The 20,951-nt window shown below is 37.2% G+C and overlaps 1 protein-coding gene across 5 annotated transcripts in view; it reads right to left on the reverse strand.

Annotated features, from left to right (window-relative positions):
- Positions 1 to 1,514: 1,514 nt before the first annotated feature.
- The window catches only part of EGLN1 (egl-9 family hypoxia inducible factor 1), a 58,966-nt gene continuing 39,529 nt past the window's right edge, over positions 1,515 to 20,951 (reverse strand). The window contains exons 2-6 of one of the 5 annotated variants that reach the window (XR_010114824.1): positions 11,827 to 11,946; positions 8,412 to 8,548; positions 5,326 to 5,393; positions 2,777 to 4,234; positions 1,515 to 2,215 (exon numbers count right to left, since the gene is read on the reverse strand). Coding sequence is in view for 4 of the 5 variants with exons in the window: in XM_055234493.2 (XP_055090468.1) it covers positions 4,170 to 4,234; positions 5,326 to 5,393; positions 8,412 to 8,548; positions 11,827 to 11,946 (390 nt within the window). In the remaining variant the exon portion in view is untranslated. Of the gene's footprint in view, positions 4,235 to 5,320; positions 5,394 to 8,411; positions 8,549 to 11,826; positions 11,947 to 20,951 lie in introns of those variants that run through there. The other 4 variants (XM_055234493.2, XM_055234494.2, XM_055234496.2 and 1 more) reach the window with 4 other exon arrangements.

Consider the following 20,951-nt stretch of genomic DNA (forward strand, 5'->3'; position numbering starts at 1 on the left):
ATTACAAATGGAGACAAAATTTGCTTTGCCTACACTTTGCATGTACTAGGGAAAAAAAAAGTGTATTTTGTAGAAGACATTTGGAATAATTTTGGCAGAAAACATCTTAATCTCAATGAAGACCTTATCCAGTAACTTTCTGACCCCAATGACATCTTGTTCAGAGCAAAAATTATCAATAATTTTTGACAACTGTTTAGTAATTATTCAATAAAAAGAGCTTTAGCTACTTGCAGCTGTTGAGGCTCTCCCCATCTTGTGAAGTGGCTTACATTTAGTGTGTTCTACTTATGAAACTAGTTCCAGCTCATGAGGCCATGCCCTTCACACATCTCATTGGTCCCATGGTACATCCTTGAGCATCGCCATGGTTCAGATAAAATTCAAACCAAAAACAGAATCTGGGGGATAAATTCATGACCTGAGAAGTCTAAACAATTATCTTTGAAGCAATGGAGACTAGATAGTTACTTCTGAATATTTATAAACTAATTGAAAAAAATCCAACATACAATTATGTTATTAGATATGACATAAATATGTATCATTGCAGTTCATACCCAAATACAGCTCTCTTTCTTGGATCACATGCACTTTGGGAAAATAATCCGACGAAGTGCCTTGCACCAGTGATTTAATTTAAATCTAAGCTATAAAGTAAGACCTGTCATTAATAAGACAACACTCCTGCTTCCAAATGATTCACATTTACAACTGATAAAAACCATTAGCTATTCAAAGCTCATTAACTCAATTTTCTCTCTCTGCAATTATCATATTGTTAAAGGAAAGGGGAATAATCCTCGTTGAAGGCCTACTTTGTTGCACGCATTGTAAGGTACTTTGCACACTGTATGTCATTTAGGTCTCATACAACTGTTTAAGGTGGAAGATGTGCTTTTTGTATATAAAAAAGCACATCTCAAACTTCATCTAAACTCATTTGCCCTTCAATCCACCCAGCTATATTTCAGTGTAATTCCCAAATGTTCTAAGAAATGCTGGAAAATAACAAAACACCGTAGTAAATTTTTTTTTAAATAACAGATATATAAACAGGTATTTTGATCTCACCTTAATAAGAGCTCTCATATTTTAGTTATGACCACACAAATTAAACTTTCTTGCATATACACAATGGTACATCTATGACAATTAGAGATAAATGCCTAACCCCACTTCCTTTTGCAGCAGAGGGGTGATACAGATCTGTCAACAGCTATGAATGTTAAAATAATTTTTAAAATCCTATTAAAAGGGCAAGAATTCAAGTGCTAAGAATCGAAACAGAGTTCATGGATCCCACAGACAGTCCAGTGACCCCAGGGATGTTTCTAAAATTGTTGAACTCCTATGTTTACTGTTCTCTTTCCTTCATTATCATTTACAAGAAGTTATACCAAATGTCCTGGACTAAGCCAGAAAAGCTTTATCTGATGAAAGGGATCACTCGGAAAGCCAATGTATGATAAAGGATTAAAAAACAAAAAAGACAGCTGGAAATAACCACCATAATGTTTTCAAGAACATTTATACATCTTTTTAATTAGATTAGCTTTACAAGCAACTCGAGAGCTCTTTCATAATGAAACACTGCTTTTCAAATGACATAACTTTATAGTCTATCTGTATATGAATCCTGAAAATCTTTGCCTACTATTGATAAAGGTCTGTGTTTTACAGCTGGTTAATGTGTTGAATAAAAACAGCATTATGAAGCTTTATCTTTAACCAGGATTAAACACATATAGGCCACAAACAGTTTTAAATTTTGTTTGAAATAGAGTCCTGCTTGGTGACAAGTTAATAGTCCCACTAACATGAAATGAATGGATATTAAAGAAATGGACGTCCTGATTTCTTGATCTTTTCACAATGATTTCTAAGACAGTATATAAACTTTTCCAAAAAATATACAATTTAAGACCTGTCTGGCAAGCACAACCCACAGATGGTAGAATCTGATACTTTTTACAACTGTAGAGGTACACATTTGAATGACAACAGGGGCTCCCAAATTAAAAGGCTGTGGCTGTACATCTTGACAAACAAACCTCCCATCAACATAAAACAATTTCTACTAACCCTAAAAAAGATAATGCTTTTGAGTTGTGGCCTAACGCCGCGCACGTACTATAGACCAGATGGCAAAGACAACTTGCACTCCTGGGTTGGGCTGGCAGAGGCACTTACTGTAGAGATGTGATGTTATCATCTGGAAGGAAGGGGAGGAAGTAGAACAAAACTGAATATGGGCGAGGAAAAAACAAGAAGAAACTATCACTTTCTCCTGCAAATTCTCCTGAGTGAGATCACTATACTGAATGTTCAATCCCACCCTAAGTCCACACTGTTGGCTTCACTACACAATTTTTTTTTCATGTTTTACATGAATAGCAATGGCAATCTTTTAATAAAAATTACTGAGCTTGCCATAGAAAAGGTCTCCAATTGAATACAAACTATACAGAAGCTAAAAATGTCTGAAGTTGAAATATACAGAAAATTTCTGTATACTCACATTTTGGCAAAGAAGATCAAGGACAGAGATAGAAAACCTAAGTGGGCAAGGTCTTACAACCATAATTCATGCAAAATATGGATACCACCCTTTAGGTTTTGCTAAAAAGCCTAGGAGAGTGAAGTCTAAGACATCCGTCCCAATTCATTCTTTAAATAACAAGTATGGGAGGCCTTGTGTGATTTTGTAATATTCCTTCCTTGTTTAAAAAGTAAGAAAACCCATGAAACAAAATAAAATTATCTGATTTCGCACCTGTTTTGTCTTTTCTAAGCTAAACATCTTTCAGTACAGGTAAGAAGGCTGGCATCACATCTGGGAAATGCCTTAACAGATACATGAGGAGTTACTGCACATTAAGTCAGTAACACCACACTTCAGTTTCAATGTGTACGTAATCTCCTCTTGATGCTCTGCGACAGAGACAAGGTTCTTGTCTGCATATCAGATAGATCACAGTATTAGGAAAAAAACATAACAGCAAATTTGGAAGTACAATCAATTTAAGGAGAAGCAAAAGGAAAAGACTTAGAAATGGGACATTATTGTCTACATCTAGAGGAAACATATACCTGAAAGCTTAAGAAAGCCCTTATCTTAGGAACTTGAAGCTGAGGATAATCTCAAGTTCACTTAGTGCCAGTCACTTTAGTTTTTTAAAAAATTTAACTTAAACCCCAGCCTAGGCAACATGGCAAAACCCCGTCTCTACTAAAAACACAAAAATTAGGCACGGTGGTGTGTGCCTGTAGTCCCAGCTAGTTGGGAGGCTGAGGTGGGAGGATTGCTTGAACCTGGGGGGCGGAGGTTGCAGTGAGCCGAGAATGCACCACTCCACTCCAGCCTGGGTAACAGAGCAAGACTGTCTCAAAAAAAACAAAACAAAACAAAAAAATTTAAACTCTTCTTACTGTGTCTTTTTCCTTGTAAAACATTAACTAAAAGTTACTGGTAGTAAATTGTGACTGTTTTACAATTAAGTTTCGTTATTGACAATGTCAAAAAAAGCAGCAATCTTTAAGAGTTCAAATTAGTGTAAGATAGGAAGGACTACAAAACAATCTGATTTTTCAGTTGTAATTAAAGTGCTCCTTTTCTTATTTTAAGTAAAATAAAATTAATCATCAGTCACTGGCAACAATCACTAAGCGGTCTTTTAGGGCAAAATTTAATAGTATGAAGAGGTTTACAAAAATAGATTGATGTTATTTTGAGGAATAATACTGTAATTTTTTCTCAATTCAGTTTAGATAAATTGTACCTAATATAGAAAAATTATCCCAAATTCAAACTTGATATAAAAAAGGGAGAGATGAAATGAACTCAGCTAGATAACAGATCTGGCAAAATTTAAGAATGAAAAAAATTCTACACAGGGCACTTATTTCATATCCAGATGTAAAAACCACTTTCAATTAGTAGCTTATCTTCCTCCTGTAAGCAATCACAGATTTGAAGTTGATCATGCAGTACAAAGTCACAGCAGTCAAAATCTTCTGTTTGATGCAACACAAAAAGTTGTTTCTGTTTCCTTATTAAAATGCGAACTGGTTATCTATTTTTCTTTATCCCATTTATTCGTATTCACAAGTTAACAAATAGTTAACAATTATTGTAGGTGAAGTGGGGTATTGCTGGATCAAAGGCTCTAGAAGACGTCTTTACCGACCGAATCTGAAGGTTTATTGAGTTCAACCCTCACACCTTTTTCACCTGCAAGGTAAAAAAAAAAAAAAAAATTCATTCATTCACTAAGCACCAGAGAGCTTCTGCTACTGCATTCCACTGAATTCCTAAGAGTATGGACAATATTTCAACTTTGCAAACATCATCTGAAAACTATCACACTTGTACTTCCAAAAACTTCCCTCAGCATTCTATTGTGATGAGGTTTCAAATAGTAAACCTTCAAGGATAAAACCATCCTCTACACAGAGATAATGATTTTGTCTTTTTATTTTAAAAGCCATTTGAATTTCTTCAACAGAGCGTTCAGTGTCTCTGAAAGCACACTGAGCTTCTGCCACAAACAATGGCTTTAAAAACACACAGAAAATGCATGAATATTCCATTTTTATGTAAGGTTGACGTGCAATTAGCAATGGCTCTGGAAAATACAGCTAATCAGTAATGTGAATACTCAGTGGATTTTTGGAGACAGAAAGTAGAGTTAAAGAAAAGAAGGTAAGTGGTCCATCAGATGGGAAACAGACCCCCTGCTCTTGGAGAGGCAGTCCATAAGTGGAAGAGAAGGGGAACTGGCATAATTGAAGGATCTTCAGGTTCAGTACAAGAGTGCTGACCTATGTACACCATTAGCAGATATGGAATCTACATGTCTGCGTCATTTACTGATTTTGGCATTTCAATTCACCTTCTTTGTATTAATTTTCTTCATGTCTATATTTAACATGGAAGACCTAGAGTACTGTTTAGAGCACATCCATTTGAAAAGGAAAGGGTATTAATTTAAGGAGTAAATGAGAGGAAACCATATGGCCGTTACCCAGTTAAGTGGCCTTTGACTGAAAAGGATAATCACAGAAAACTCAGTTTGTATTTGAATAATTTACTCAGACTTCTTTGCCTTAAATCTTCTGCATCCTTTGACAATTTTTTTGGTTAAAGATAACAATGAAGATGACTTATGTCTTCTTAAAAAATAAGGCAAATAAGAAATCTGATAAAAAACAAGAAGTAAGCATTTGTGGTGTTAACAAAGACTATGCTTGAGTTTCCTGAAAGCATCACCTGATTGCAGGGTATTTCTGTACCAATATATCCTGGCCCCAAATGACGTTTACCTGTTAGATATTTTACTTTAGCTCGTGCTCTCTCATCTGCATCAAAATACCAAACAGTTATTGCGTACCTAAAAGAAAATTTAGAATAGGATAAGAATGATCACACTGAGGGGAAAAAGTGGTATTTTGCTGCAATGGTATATTAAAACTTGTAATGCCAAAATTATGCCTAAACTGGAATGATATCAAAGGATAAATTTAACAGCTTATTCATACAGTAACCTCGGTGCTAAAGAGTATAGCTGAGAACCAGGGGAGACTAAAATTGATGTCTGAAGTTCATGAGTTTTTGTGACTTTCTTAACACTTATTTCAACTACTTATTTTTTACAAGGGTACTGCAGATCAGAAAGAGACAATAGGCTGGGCACGGTGGCTCACGCCTGTAATCCCAGCACTTTGGGAGGCCGAAGTGGGTGGATCATGAGGTCATGACTTCGAGACCAACCTGGCTAACAGGATGAAACCCCATCTCTACTAAAAAAAAAAAAAAAAAAAAAAAAAAAAAAAATTAGCCATGCGTGGTGGCAAGCGCCTGTAGCCCCAGCTACTCCGGAGGCTGAGGCAGGAGAATCGCTTGAACCCGGGAGGCGGAGGTTGCAGTGAGCCAAGATCATGCCACTGCACTCCAGCCAAGGTGACAGAGTGAGCCTCCCTCTAAAAAAAAAAAAAAAAAAAAAAAAAAAAAAAAAAAAAAGAGAGAGACAGACAATAAAAGGGTAAAAGAATGGCTGTTACAGAAAAAGCATATTATCAATAGCCTAAGTACTAAAAAGAACAGAAAAGAAACATATAAAAGGACTCAGGGCATTGCAGGCTAACAGTTTCAACAGTCTCTGAGGACATCACTACATTATAGCAAAGAGTAATGATGGATGTTTACAATTATAACCTTGACAGTTAAATTACACTAAGAATTTTTAAGGATTTTAATCAAAGCAATTATACTGTGTTTTGTGTTTCAACTTTGTCTAAACTTCATTTTTCTGAAAATCTGACTTACTTCGAATATTTCATTCCACCAATAAGTAAGGCATCTCTAGTTTATTAAGTACTACAAAAGGCATAATTATACCTTTTGATACAAATAATGGGGAAAATGTACAAACGCTATAGGAAGTGAAAGTATGCCACAAATCACCAGTTCCTGGGCAGAATATAGCAATTAGTTCAAATATATTGTGGATTGTGACCAGTGGACACAGGGGAAAAAGCAACATTTATCAGATATAGAGCCAGTAAATATGACAGAATGAAAAATCACATAATATATTTTGAAGTAAAGAGTCTGGGAGTTTGGACAACTGGGAGCCTGAGGTGTACAGACCCCACCGCTGGTGAATCACAGAGCTGAAGTCTAAGGAGGCCTGCTGACTTCCAGACCAGACTCTGCTCTTTCCAGAGTTCCACTAACTTTCTTATCATGTGGCTTCTACTTTTGGGTGGCCTTGGAAATAGGAAAGGGCTCAGATACATAATTTTATGTATCTTTTGCCCATGCACTAAACTTTTAGTCACTTAGCAGTCAGAATTCTAATATCTGGATCAACAACTTACCTTATGTCATTCTAACTTTCCAGCCTTATCACCCATTCTAGATAAGATCAGAATAGGATTCTACTTCAAGAATCCTTTTCCTCGCATGATTTTCTGTGCCTTAACTTGAACAACTATGCCTTTTCCCCCAGAACTTTACTAACACGACTGCACCCCTTGCCTCTCCTCACCTAGGCCAGCTGAGCCTCTCCCTTCAAAGCGCACTTGCCCATCTCTCCAATGTAGCACCACCTTCGTTCCTCTTACCTCCTGTAGCACTTAGCCTCCATGCCATCTGGCATTTATTTACTATAAACTCCCAAATATCTGTTATTTATTCATCTAAAAAGGACATAACCAAACCAAACTCAAGATTTCATAAAAAGGAAGGTCTATGAGGCAGTTACTGCGTCAGAAAAATTTTTACAGAAGCAGCAGAAGGCAAAGACAGCACTGGGATGCCACTGGGAAGCCACTGGGAAGAGACATGGGATTGAAAAGGGCACATTATGTGATGTGACAGTCTTTCTTTGATTTCCATTCAGGATTTCTTACAATCTCTGGCTACAACCTGCTTAGCTTGCTACTCACTATGTGAATTAGGATGCAGGCAACACACCTCAGAAGGCAGGAAGAAAAAAGGCACAACTGATAATCAAGTCGTTAGAGTCAACCATCATTACTAAAGCCAACTCTCCACCCAGCGCACCTAAGCCTGCACCTCTTCTCGCCACCCTAGCATCTCCTAAGCCAGATACAGCAAATGAATGCCAGGAGCTCACTATCAGAATGTTCCAAGACCTTTCCATAATAAAAAATAAGTATTTTTTTTTAAATGTGCTATTTTTCTACAAATATTTACTTTCATGATAATGTCTACAATATCTTGTTTTGACAGCCAGGGCATTTTAATTGAGTCAGGATAAATGGTTTTTAAAAAAGCATTTAAAATGAAGCACTAAACATAATAGGTTGCAAATACCGTGTAGAAAAAGTATAATGAAACAGATGCTCATTATTTGTAAAGCTAATAAGATCATTTTTCTAACATTAACTCCCACACATGGTAACCTGTTCTCTACTTCTCTTTCTTCTGTTTTTCTCTTCACTTCTACTCTCTGGTTACCTCTGATTTTTCTAATCTGTATCCATTTTCCTATGTTGTCCCTCACCACCTTTTAAAAAACCCCTTTCCTTCTTGATCTTTCTCTCTCCCAAGTAAAATACTCTTACAAAAATCAAAGAATGGATAGCAGTTAAGACATGCACAAAGCAAGGAGAGAGTACTAGAAAGATGGGAGGGCCTGTGCTTCCCTTTCTTCAGAGTGGCTGTGCAAAGAAAGACACATTTAGTACTAACTGTTAATGAGTCTTACATAATTATTTGAATTCAGAAGACTGTGCAACATAAATCTTATACAATTATTCAAATTAAAATGACTGTGAAAAGTACCTGGCAGGAAAATACTCATTAGAAAGCTTTCACGTTTACAGATTCCCTCCTGTCCTACCATACTCTAAACCAATTTTTTTCTGAAAAGGAATACTACCTTGTAGCATATGCTGGTTGTACTTCATGAGGGTTGCGACGGTCAGACCAGAAAAACAGCAGTCTATCAAATTTGGGTTCAATGTCAGCAAACTGGGCTTTGCCTTCTGGAAAAATTCGAAGTATACCTCCACTTACCTAGGAAAAGAGCCAAATATGTAAGTAGGAGTAACCAAAAATGCTACCAGATTAAATTTAGGGGGAAAAAAAAGAGACAATTTCAATGTCTTAATTGGATTATTCACAAATATATCTCAATAAAGTATGAAGATGAGCTGTAATTTTAAAAGTATATGCACTGATGCAAGGACAAATTTAGTTCTTATTTTAGGGATATTTATTTATTTATTGAGATGGAGTCTCACTGTCACCCAGGCTGGAGTGCAGTGGCACAATCTCAGCTCACTGCAACGTCCGCCTCCTAGGTTCAAGCAATTCTCCTGCCTCAGCATCCCGAGTAGCTGGGATTACAGGCATGCGCCACCATGTCTGGCTATTTTTTGCATTTTTAGTAGAGATGGGTTTTCACCATGTTGGCCAGGCTGGACTCGAACTCCTGACCTCAGGTGATCTGCCCACCTCGGCCTCCCAAAGTGCTGGGATTACAGGTGTGAGCCACCGTGCCTAGCCATTTTAGGGATTTTTATAAATATATGATGAAACACAAGAATGTTATCTGAATTTAAAAGTCTTAAAATGATGCTTGAAAGTTTTTAAAACTACTAAACATTTATTTTTGTATGCTAATGACTTGCTTAATCCACCCTTCAAATAGATAGATTTCAATAAATTTTGACAAAATTATTATTAGAAATAGATTATGTCAAATAAATAGTTTACCATACTTTAAAGTTCAATAAACAATAGGATAGTCACAAATACCTCTTATTTAAATAATTCAGTATATCAGTAGAAAGTGTCATCATTTATTATGACCATCACCATCACCATCAGCATATAGTTCATTAGAACCTGTGGCTCTCCCTTTCCAGACTGGGCTTGATGCACAGATGACTACCTGCTTGTGAAACTTGATTCTATCCATAAAGGATTATTATTTACCTAAACACCAACTAGGCATCAAATCGCACTGGGAACTGTGGTGGGCTCTGGGTGCAGAGTAGGGAATAATGCAGAGAGACTTTGTCCTTGTGGTGTTTACGATCTCAGGATAGGCAAAACCCAACCAACCAAGTAGCTCCTTACTCTTGAATAACTACACTCCTAAGCAGGTAGACTCTTAAAATTTAAAGAAACTCTTAACACCTGGTCAGGACAGCATGGAGTTTGAGCCTAAACCTAGAATCTATAGTTAAAGAAAAGGTTTATCAGGCTCACTGTCAGGTAAGTTAAATTCTAGCTACTTTGATACCCTTGCCAACCTTCCTCAGGTTCCAGTGTTGTTCAGAGTGATTCCCCAGGCTACTATGCAAACATCTAAAGAACCTCCAAACTGAGAACATGTCTTCTTTCCTTTTTTCCTGCTCCCTTCCCTTTGACTCAAGTCACTGGGAGTACCACAGGTGACCTGCTGAAAATGTTTTAAGTGAAATGGCTATGTGACACTTCCACTCTTCCTCCTCTGAATTAGGTGGCCCTCCTGTGTGCTCCATAGCAATCTGTCTTGACACTTTGCATAACTATCTGTAACTGTCAATTTTTCTGATCTGTATCCTCCAACAGTTCCTAAGCTCTGCCAGGGCTAATTCCATTTCTGCTATATCCCTAGCATCCAGAACATCAGACACACTACATATTGAGTGCAATCTTGCATGGAAAATTTCTACTCTACACATAAAAACACTAGGGACGTTTCTCTGCCTATGTCCTAATTTAAAACCTACACATTAATGACCCTAAGTCTTATAGAAATTATAAGATCAGCCTAGAAAAAGCCTAACAAAATCTAGAAGCTAGAAGCTGATGAAACACAGTTCTAGATTTCTAGCTATTTGCAAAATCTGAAAAAAAGTCAATTTTTAAATTGTAACTAAAGTTACACCAATCTGTTTTGTGCCTTGGGCTCAAATTCAATTACAAAATTTATTTCTCTACTTCAAACTTTGAAAGCTGTAACAGAAAAAACCATGCTTGTTGACATAATGCCTCAATATATACTCAGCAGAAAGGTTAGCTCCATTTTGAACCTGGACTAGGGCAGAGAAAACTCTTTAGTGTGTTTTAGAAAGATTACTGGAGCACTGTGAGCATATTCTAAACTTAAAACACTTTTTTGGTTGGATTAGGTTTTTGCACATTTAAGACTCAGGCAGTTTCCATTTGTGTGTTTTGGGGGATGCAGAGAAAGAGGTTTTTTAAAGGTTATTTGACTTAAAAACAACAAAAAAAGGCACCCTGGCTACACAGGTATGTTTACAAGCCACTTTTCTATTTGAATGTTATACTTAAGATTTAAAAAAATCAACCAAAAAATTAGTCTGTACAGTCTCTAGCGTAGTAATATATGACATATTTTTAAAAAATCATTTAAATTTAATGAGACTCAGGCTAATATTAAGGAAATATATATTTAAAACGAGAGATTAAATATACTGTACATTCTAATTGGTTTTACAGGGCTTGTCAGTACTGATAAACTTCCAGTTTTTTAATAATCAGGGAAAGACTGAATCCTGCCTCCAATATTCAATTAAACAACTTGATGCCATATAATATTTTTTAAAAAAGGAAAGAATAACATAGCAAATAATCCTTAACAATTCTCTATAGATAATCTCCCCCAAAAGCCATTATAAAACAACTGTTCTCAGAAATGTTTTTCTAAAAACTATTAAAAGGAAAATATTTTAATAAAGGTCACCTTTCTAAAAAAGTTAGATTTTAGATAAATGCTCTAACATCTGAAAATACATGAGTCCACTTTTTAAGATATATCAGTACTTTTTTATATGGTTTTACTGAGGTATAACTGATACACAAAAATGCATATCTTTAACATTTACAATTTGATGAGTTTGGATATATATGCACACCCTCATGACACACCACAACCAAGGTAATAAACATATCCATCGCCTCTCAAAGTTCCGTTTCCCTTCCCTTAACCTCGCGTGCGTGGTGTGTGTGTGTGTGTGTGTGTGTGTGTGTGTGTGTGTGTTCAGAACACTGAACATGGAATCTACCCTCTTAAATTTTTAAGTGCACAACACTACACTGTTAAATTTTTAAGTGCACAACACTATATTGTTAACTACAGGTATTATGTTGTATAACATAGAGTAGTATTTGTTTCATTTTACAAAAATCCACTCCTAATACCTGAGACTGAAACAAATTTAAGAGGAAAATTTTTAACTGTGTCTGTGACAGTCTCATCTATCAGAAGTATGAAACTTAATGCTTTTGAGAAAAAGACACCTGTAAGAAAATAATAAATGCTCAATTAAGTTGCATACCTTGGCATCCCAGTCTTTATTAAGATAATATATACATGTCACACATCTTCCATCTCCATTTGGATTATCAACATGACGTACATAACCCGTCCCATTGCCCGGATAACAAGCAACCATGGCCTGTAATAATGATAATAATGATTATTAAAGTCCATGTATAAGGAAAAAGAACAGCTAATAAATCAGATCTTTGATTTTTGGCTACTGATTTACACTTAGATTCTTCTAATAAAAATAATATTTTATAGATAAGAAAGATAAGGCTATTCTACATTAATATTTATAGGGAACACAAGATAGGCTGATGAACAATTCAAGGACTGGTGAATTCTGCTTCACAGTGATAACTCCAAAGATCAGAAAAATTTCACGGTCCTACTTTCACAATCTTTATAAATACAGATAATCAAGATCAAGTAAGTTTTTGTCCTGCTCCGTGGGAAATTTCTCTCTTCCTGGAGCTCACCTCAGAACACCTACTTTGCCATCTGATAGGTGAACCAACCCAGTCAAACACCCCATCTGACACTGTCTCTGAATGGTACCAATTTTTTTTTTTTTGAGACAGGGTCTGGCTCTGTTGCTCAGGTTGGAGCGCAGTGGTGCAATCACGGCTCACTGCGGCCTCAACCTCCTGGGCTCAGGTGATTCTCCCACCTCAGACTCCTAAGTAGCTAGGACTATAAGTGCGTGTCACCAGGCTGGTTAATTTTTGTATTTTTTGTAGATATGGTGTCTTACTATGTTGTAATAGGGATAATTCAGGAGGTCAACTCAACTCCAAACATTAACTCATTTAACGTCAGTGATTTTTTTTTTTTAAAGGACTAAACAAATTAGCTTATGTTTACCCTCTTTGAATCAGAAAGAAAATTATTTGCTCAGATTATAACAAGATATGGTTCAGAAGATTGCTGGATGTTAAGCTTAAAGGTAGAAAAGAGGCCCAAAATAAAAAGCACAAAATAACTTCCATATTCCAGGTGTACACGATAATCAACTGAAATTGGTAATGGTTTTTTTTTTAAATTCTCAGGAATTATGAAGAAAACAAAGACGTTCAAGGTTATGAGCTATTCTTGTTTTTGTTTGTTTTTTTACGGAGTCGTGCTCCGTCGCCCACGCTGGAGTGCAGTGGCACGATCTCAGCTCACTGCCTCCACCTTCCAGGTTCAAGTGATTCTCCTGCCTGGGCCTCCTGAGTAGCTGGGATTACAGGTGCCTGCTGCCATGCCCGGCTAATTTTTGTATTTTTAGTAGATACGGGGTTTCACCATGTTGGTCAGGCTGGTCTTAAACTCCTGACCTCAAGTGATCCTCCCGCCTCAGCCTCCCAAAGTGCTGGAATTACAGGCATGAGCCACCACGCCACCTGGTTTGTTATGAGCTATTCTTGAAGTCCTTTATTTCTTCATATAATAAAGTCAATGAATTAGTATAAAGTTATCAAACAGTAACTGAATTGTTCTACTATCATATTAAAGAAAAATGCTAATTTTTAAAACTCACTTCCCATCCCTAAGAAACTAAGAGGCATCTTAAACCTAAATCCTTATTTAAAAATCCTGTTTTCCTAGACACTCTGAATTCACTGCTCTTTTTAAGAAGCAGAATTTTTGGAGAACATTATATATGTCTCTGTTTTTCCTGACTCCAGACAGACTTAACAAGTTCCTTCTTTCAGCACTGGAGGTTGGTAACAACCAGGAGTGTGACATGGGCTTAGTGGGTTTAAGTGCTCAATAAATGACGAGCCCAAATGATTTTCTTGTCACTAGCTACCAAGGAAAGAAGTTTACCTTGAATAGTAACTGTAAGAGGGTACTAATTTAACAACGCAATTACTCCATTTGTGGTTAACTGAGGTAATTATGATGAATTACACGATATATTGTTATTCATGGGAAAGAAGGGGGAAACCTGAACTCTACATCTCAAAAAAAGTTAATTTGGGCCTTTCCAACTATCTGGTAACTTCAGCATCTCTTGTGCAAAGAAGGAAGAGGAAAATATTTGTCATTCACTCACCCCATCGCATCCCATACACCTATTTAACAAATACCTCTTGAGCATCTACTATGTATATGAAAGGCACTGGGGCTAAAATGATGAACCAAAGAGACAAGGTCCCTGGAACTCATTTACAGTAGTCCCTCCTTATAAGAAGTTTTGCTTTCTGTGATTTCAGTTACCTTCGGTCAACTTAGTCCAAAAAATTAAATGGAAAATTCCAGAAATAAAGAGTTCATAAATTGCACACCGTTCTGAGTAGTGCACTGGAATACCTTGCAGTCCTGCCCCGTTTTGCCTGGGATGAATCATCCCTTTGTCCAGCATATCCACACTGTAGATGCTATCCACCCATTAGTCATTTGGTAGCCTTCTAGGTCATCAGAGCAATCGTTGTGGTACTTGTGTTCAAGGAAACTTTATTTTATTTAATAACAGCCCCAAAGTGCAAGAGTAGCGATGTTGGCATACTGTTATAATTGTTCTATTTTACTGTTGTTGTTAATCTCTTACTTTATAAATTAAGCTTTATTATAGGTATGTATGTACAGGAAAAAACATAGTATATATAGGACTTGGTACTATCCAAAGTTTCAGGCATCCACTTTGGTCTCGGAAGGTACTGCCCTCAGATAAGAGGGGACTACTGTACTATGAAATCTGGTCTAACGGCATAATTAGCCAATAAACATATATAATGTAATGTTAGGTAGTGAAGTAGTGAAAAGTTATATTTTCTTAAGATATGAAAAAAATTAAGTATATAGAGAACGATGACATGATATTCTTGAACAGTGGCTGACATTTGGGTTTAGACTTAAATGAAGGGAGCGGCAAGTTGGGCGAATCTCTGAAGGGAGAGCAATGGGGCAGAGGGAAAATGAGAGCTCAAAGGCTGAACAAGGCAGGAAAGAGCAGCAGGCCAGTGTGGCTGGAACACACCGAGCACAGGCCAATGTGATCAGAGAGGAACCAGGTAACCTAGAGCTGCAGGGCCTGGTAAGCCACAGGAAGGCCTTTGGATATTGTGCTAAGAAGGGACAGGAAGCCAACAGAGAATGTATTTGACTAATGTTTTAAGAGTATCAGTTTCAAGTCTGTATGAATCAAAACAATCACAACAACCTCAATATTGCTTACCATCTAACATTTATTGGACATTTACTGTTTGCCATGTCCTAAGTAATTTGTGCATAACAAGTTGTCTGACACAACCACGTGAGGTAAACAGTATCATTGTTCTCATCCTCATTCCTCTAAACTGAGGTTTAGAAAGGCTAATTAGTATTTGCAAAGTCACGTGACAAGGAATCTGGTTCCAGAACCCAGATTAACCACTACAGTTTCTGGGCAAGAAACCAAAGAGGCTGAGCTCAGAGTAGCAAAGTGGGGTGTATTCTGAAGGCAGAAAACAAACACGATTTGCTAATGGGGGGAGAGTAAGAAGAGTCAAGAATGACTTTGGGGTTTTCAGCCCAGGTAAGTAAATGAATGGAGTCACTGTACATGAAAATGGAAACACCAGGTGACAGAGCGGTTTTAATTACAAGCATCGGGTAGGAGAGTATATCGGTAATTGCCAAAATGAGCCAGACATCCCAGAATAGAACAAAACTGAGGGCACCAGAATTATCCCCCAACAGGGGATCTGTTTGTATTAGTCACTTCTAAACTCTTTCCTTAGAGCCCTGGAGCCCTAGGGAGGTATCTAGGGGTAGGGGACTAATGGGGAATGAAGAGATATGAGAAGAGGCCAAACAAGCAGGTTTTACCCCAGTCTTCAACTAGAGGCAGTGCTTAGCTGTTTCCTATACAGTATTTGAATTCCAAGTTAGGATTGTTTGAAAAAATAAAAGGCACAATAAAGAAAAGTTTTAAATCTCACGTTTTGAAGAACAGTTTTAATAAATTTAATGTAATTGTGTTAAGTTCTACAATCCCCAGTATAGCTCAATTATCACCATCTAAATGTATTATTTAAAAGTGGCCATTATCACTTTAGTCTTATTTGGCATTCCCTAGGTCCCTTGTACTCTGCTCTGGTGACAGGAATACTGCAAAATGAGGAGAAAGGAAGAAGGGAGAGGGGATGAGTGCTCCACAGGGCCTGCATGGATCTGCCAACTCAATTACCTTGCCAATAACAGCCCCGGGAAAGGCAGCAGTTCATGATTATAATTGTAAAAAGGTAACATGAAAAACACCAACATAACCGTATAAACCAGAAAGCCTGAAAAAGAAACAATGCAATCTACCACTATACAATTCTGAGGTAAATTCCTAATTTGCCACCTTACAGAGACACCAACTTTAAATGTTTCAATTTCCCATCAAGAAAAATCTATTTATACATAAAACAAAACAATACTATTCTTTTCTTTTCTGATATGAAAATAAATAGGATTTAGGATGTTCTTTTTTATGTTTTCAGAGACAAGGTCTCACTATGTTGCCCATGCTGGTCTTACCCTCCTGGGCTCAAGCAATCTGTCTGCCTCAGCCTCCCAAAGTGCTAGGACTACAGGCGTGAGCCACCATGCCTGGCTGATTGAGAATGTTCTTAAGATAGGAAACAGCATAAATTTGTTTTTCACTCTGAGAATAAAAGGAAGGAAGAGGTCCGCAATGCCTCTGAGGAATCTAGAGACATTTATTTCTAGCATTAGAAGGCTTCAATATGAAGTTGAACCAGGAAACTTATTTTTCTTTTTTGAGTTGAATTATTTTAAAACAGGGATACAAAGCTTAGAGAACTAAACTTGGATGGATTATAGAACTACTATTTTTACCCTGAATGAAGGGAAAAGGTTTACTATCTGAAAATTTATCCTATTAAACTATATTATCAAAGCACTATGCTTTGACATACCACTATGCCTTTTGTAGAGGCCGACAGCTAACATTTACTAATCACTTATAGGCCAGGCATGGGTTACCTCGGTCATTCTTTACAGCAAACCTTAGGTAGGCACAATTTCTCCCCCCATTTTAGAGACCAGAAAACTAAACTAGAATGAAAAGAAAAAAACTGCCAAAGGTCAGTGACTCTAAATGGCAGAGGCAGGATACGAACTGAGGCAGAGAAAAACAACTTCCTTCTGTATTCTTCTTCAATTCCTTGCTCCAGTAAGGCATGTATATAGTCTGCCCAAGAGTTCAGATGAAATTGGTAATCCAGACTCCTAAGCGGCCCACCATCTGCTGCAGTGGCACATGCTCATGCCTAATGCCCAATTCTCCCATGTCAAGATGTACAGTAAGTCCTCACTAACAGCCTTGATAAGTTCTTGGAAACTTTATGTGAAACAATATATAATGAAACCAACTTAAGTTTCTATAGCATATTTGTGGTCACAAAACATTGCCAAACTTCTAAATAAAGACCAAAACACTTCTAATGGTAAACCCTGAAATAAATGTGAGCTATATACACATTTAAGAAAGATTAATAAAAACAAGGTAATTATTTATGCCATTAGTCCAGTTTTAGGGTTGCAGGTGGCTGGGGCCTATCCTGGGAGCTCAAAGCACGAGATGGGAACCAGCCTTGGGCAGGACGCCATTCTACTGCAAGCTGCACTCACACACACCCATATTCACTCATACTAAGAGAACAGATATGCCAGTCCACATTCCAAAGATGCACACATTGGGATGTGGGAGGAAACTGGAGCACCTGAAGAAAACTCTCACAGACATGGGGAGAACTTGCATGCTCCACACAGTCAGTGGCCTGGCCAGGAATTGATTCTTTATCCCTCATCAACATTATAACAAAATGACACTGAATAAAATGTTATTCAAGAACCTGCTGTACTGCACATGGTATTTTTCAGTTCTACAGTTAAACCTTGTTAAGTCTCTTCCCTACCCACTTCCAAGGCACACATACACATCACTATCACTACCTTGGGGGTCTACAAAAATCTAGTTCAAATACGGAAGAAAACAGGTCATGCTGGAAGGCCACCCAGGTAGGGATGTTCAAAGGGCAGTTGGAAACTTGAGTGTGGAACTCTAAAAAAAAGTCATGACTGGAAATGTAAATTTAGGAGCCATCTTCGCATGGGATAGTTGAAGCCGTGTGCCTGCCACAGATTGCCAAGGGAGTATAGACAAAAGAGAACAGAGAACAGATTGTTATGAAATAAAGTCATTTAGAATAAGAACTCCTTAAGCCTTGCTGCTTTCTTGATCACAGTAAACAACTCAGTGGTCAAAAGTTGACTTATTATAAATGATTTCTGACTAATTTTTTGACTAATTCATTTCTAAGCGTAAATGAAGTATATATATATTTTTAAAAAGACGTATAAGGGCATATAGATTGTTTCCTTAAAAATTAGAAAAATGCTATTATAATAATATTGTGATCAACAATAGTTTTGGAGCTTAATCTTTGTAAATCCTTGATATTTTCCTAAAATTAAATTACTATAAGTGAAATTATTAGGTCTTAAAGCTTTCTGATTGCTGAAATGTTCTCCAGAATTATTGCATGAGCTTATATTCCTACTGGCTTTGTGTGAGTGCACACATCTTTTTAACCATTTGCCAACCCGGCATAGTAAGTTTCAATCTTTGAAAATAGCTCAATTTGATACATAACATTTATCTTACTAATGTTTTAATTATATCATATTTTTAAGTCAGCATTTTTCATATTTTTATTGGCCATTTAATTCAACTGCTTGCTCATATCATTTATCCACTTTTCTACTGGGTTAATCTTTTCCCTACTGAGTTATTACTATTATTTTAGAGACAGGGTCTCACTCTGTCCCCCAGGCTGGAGTGCAGTGGCGTGATTATGGTTCACTGCAACTTTGAACACCTGGGCTCAAGCAATCCTCCCAAGTAGCTGGGACTACAGGTACAGGCTACCATATCTGGCTAATTTTTTAATGTTTTCTAGAGATGGGCTCTCACTATGTTGTTCAGGCTAGTCTTGAACTTCTGGTCTCAAGTGATCCTCCCACTCACAAAGTACTGGGATTACAGGTGTGAGCCACCACACCTGGCCCCCTACTGATTTTTAAGAGCTCTTTGGTTGTTAACCGCTGTCATATGACACAACAACAATTTCAACCTTTTTACTCTGCTTGTGTAGAAGAGTATGTTAATACAAAGTTTTTATTATCGGTACAGGAAGGCAGAATGTAATTATATTAATTATCAATGTAAAGTTTTTAAAAATCCAAGATTCTTCCCATGTTCATAGAAATATGAAAAATACAGAAAAACAATTAAAGATTATTGAAGAAGAAATAGCATTGATCCAAATCACTCTCCAAATGGCCCAAGAATTATGAATTGTTTAATAATCTAACACCAAACTACTTTCCTTATTGGGCTCTAATTCTAGCCCATGATAAAAAAAAACTTAAATATAAACTTAAAAATCAACTTAAGTATGATGCTCCCGACAGTATAATCTAGAGATATATCATGATGCCTTAGTACTCTGAGCTTTCATTTCCCTTTTAGTGAAGAATTGATAAAGTCATACTTTACAAATAAATTCATCTGGTGAAACACATTATATTTTGAGCTGTCTAGCTCTGCTGTCAGAACAGAGATCTACAATTTGTTAACCTCAGCTATAATCTTACTAGCACCGCACAACTCTTCCTTAGATTCCCAAGCAGGGCTCTGTATTTATATCACACACACCACTCCCACTGCAAACTTCATGAGGAAGACAGAGCAACCTCTCTCCACAAGGAGACTGGGGATCCTGAGCAGGTCTCAGCTTGATCCCCACCCAGGGAATTATACGACCTCATTCTAGCCTATGCAAGGAAGTATCACTGTTAAGACAGATATTCTGACAGCTATGGCAAACTTGTTATATTATTAATATAATTCCTTGGGAGAGTCTGCAATTCGGCCTTAAAAACAAAAATACAAACAGAACAGAACACTTAGCTGCTTGACATTACAAACATACATTCTGGCACTTCTTGAGGCTCACTGAGCGGTACTGCACTAGGCATGAGGATACAGAGATTAAAAGTTAAACATCTGTTTCAATTCCAGGGTCTAGAAGAGTTACGATTTAAATTCCTTAAGTTATTTTGGCACAAACAGTGTAATTATTATTTGTTTTAATGGACTAGAGGACATGAGTGAGAGGTTCCTGACATTCATCCTAGAGTACTTAGTTAACATGCAAGCCCAAGACTGGATATAAATAATCATCAGTAAATGAGGAAAGCTTGTAATCAAAAACCTTACTCCAGTGAGACAACTCAAGAAGCCTTATCTCACCTCAAAACCAGAGAGTTTAGTAATTAACACAGTGGATATTAGAAATTACGACAGTATTAGAAAAGAATGGTGCTCAAGAAAGGTGTTATGGCTACACACACTGTATAGGGACCACTGCTCTTACATGAACATATACATGAATCTAGTTAATCTAATGGCCTACTCTTAGGGACTTTACCCTGAGCCTTATGACTCCTGCTGGTTCTGTTAGTTCCCCATTAAAGGAATTCTGTTATTTGATTCCAATTAGGTTCAGCTGAATCCTAAAAGCACACTAGCATTTTTGCCTTAAATAAAACTTTCATAAAAGGTGCTTGGCAGGCCGGGCACGGTGGCTCATGCCTGTAATCCCAGCACCTTGGGAGGCCGAGGCAAGTGGATTATCTGAGGTCAGAAGTTTGAGACCAGCCTGGCCAACATGGTGAAACTCCATCTTTACTAAAAATACAAAAATCACCCAGGTGTGGTGGCACACGCCTGTAATCCCAGCTACTCGGGAGGCTGAGGTAGGAGAATCGCTTGAACCCAGGAGGCGGAGGGTGCAGTGACCCGACATTGCACCACTGCATTCCAGCTTGGGCAACAGAGCGAGACTCTGTCTCAAAAAAAAAAAAAAGGTGCTTGTCAGATGTTCTAAAAGGATAGACAGTAGGAATTTTATCCACCTAATAAAACAGTATTTTTGTGCTTGCTTGCTAATAAATTTTTTTTATGTGTGGCAGAACTCAGTGTGAGTTTTGCTTTCACAGTAACATGCCATTTAGAAGCTTGGTTCTGGAAGAAGAGATTTGTAACACTCATTTAACTGTAGCCTCCAAACGACAGCAGTACCTCTCAATAAAAAC

The sequence above is a fragment of the Symphalangus syndactylus genome, chromosome 19 (assembly GCF_028878055.3).
Source record: "Symphalangus syndactylus isolate Jambi chromosome 19, NHGRI_mSymSyn1-v2.1_pri, whole genome shotgun sequence".
NCBI lineage: Eukaryota > Metazoa > Chordata > Mammalia > Primates > Hylobatidae > Symphalangus > Symphalangus syndactylus.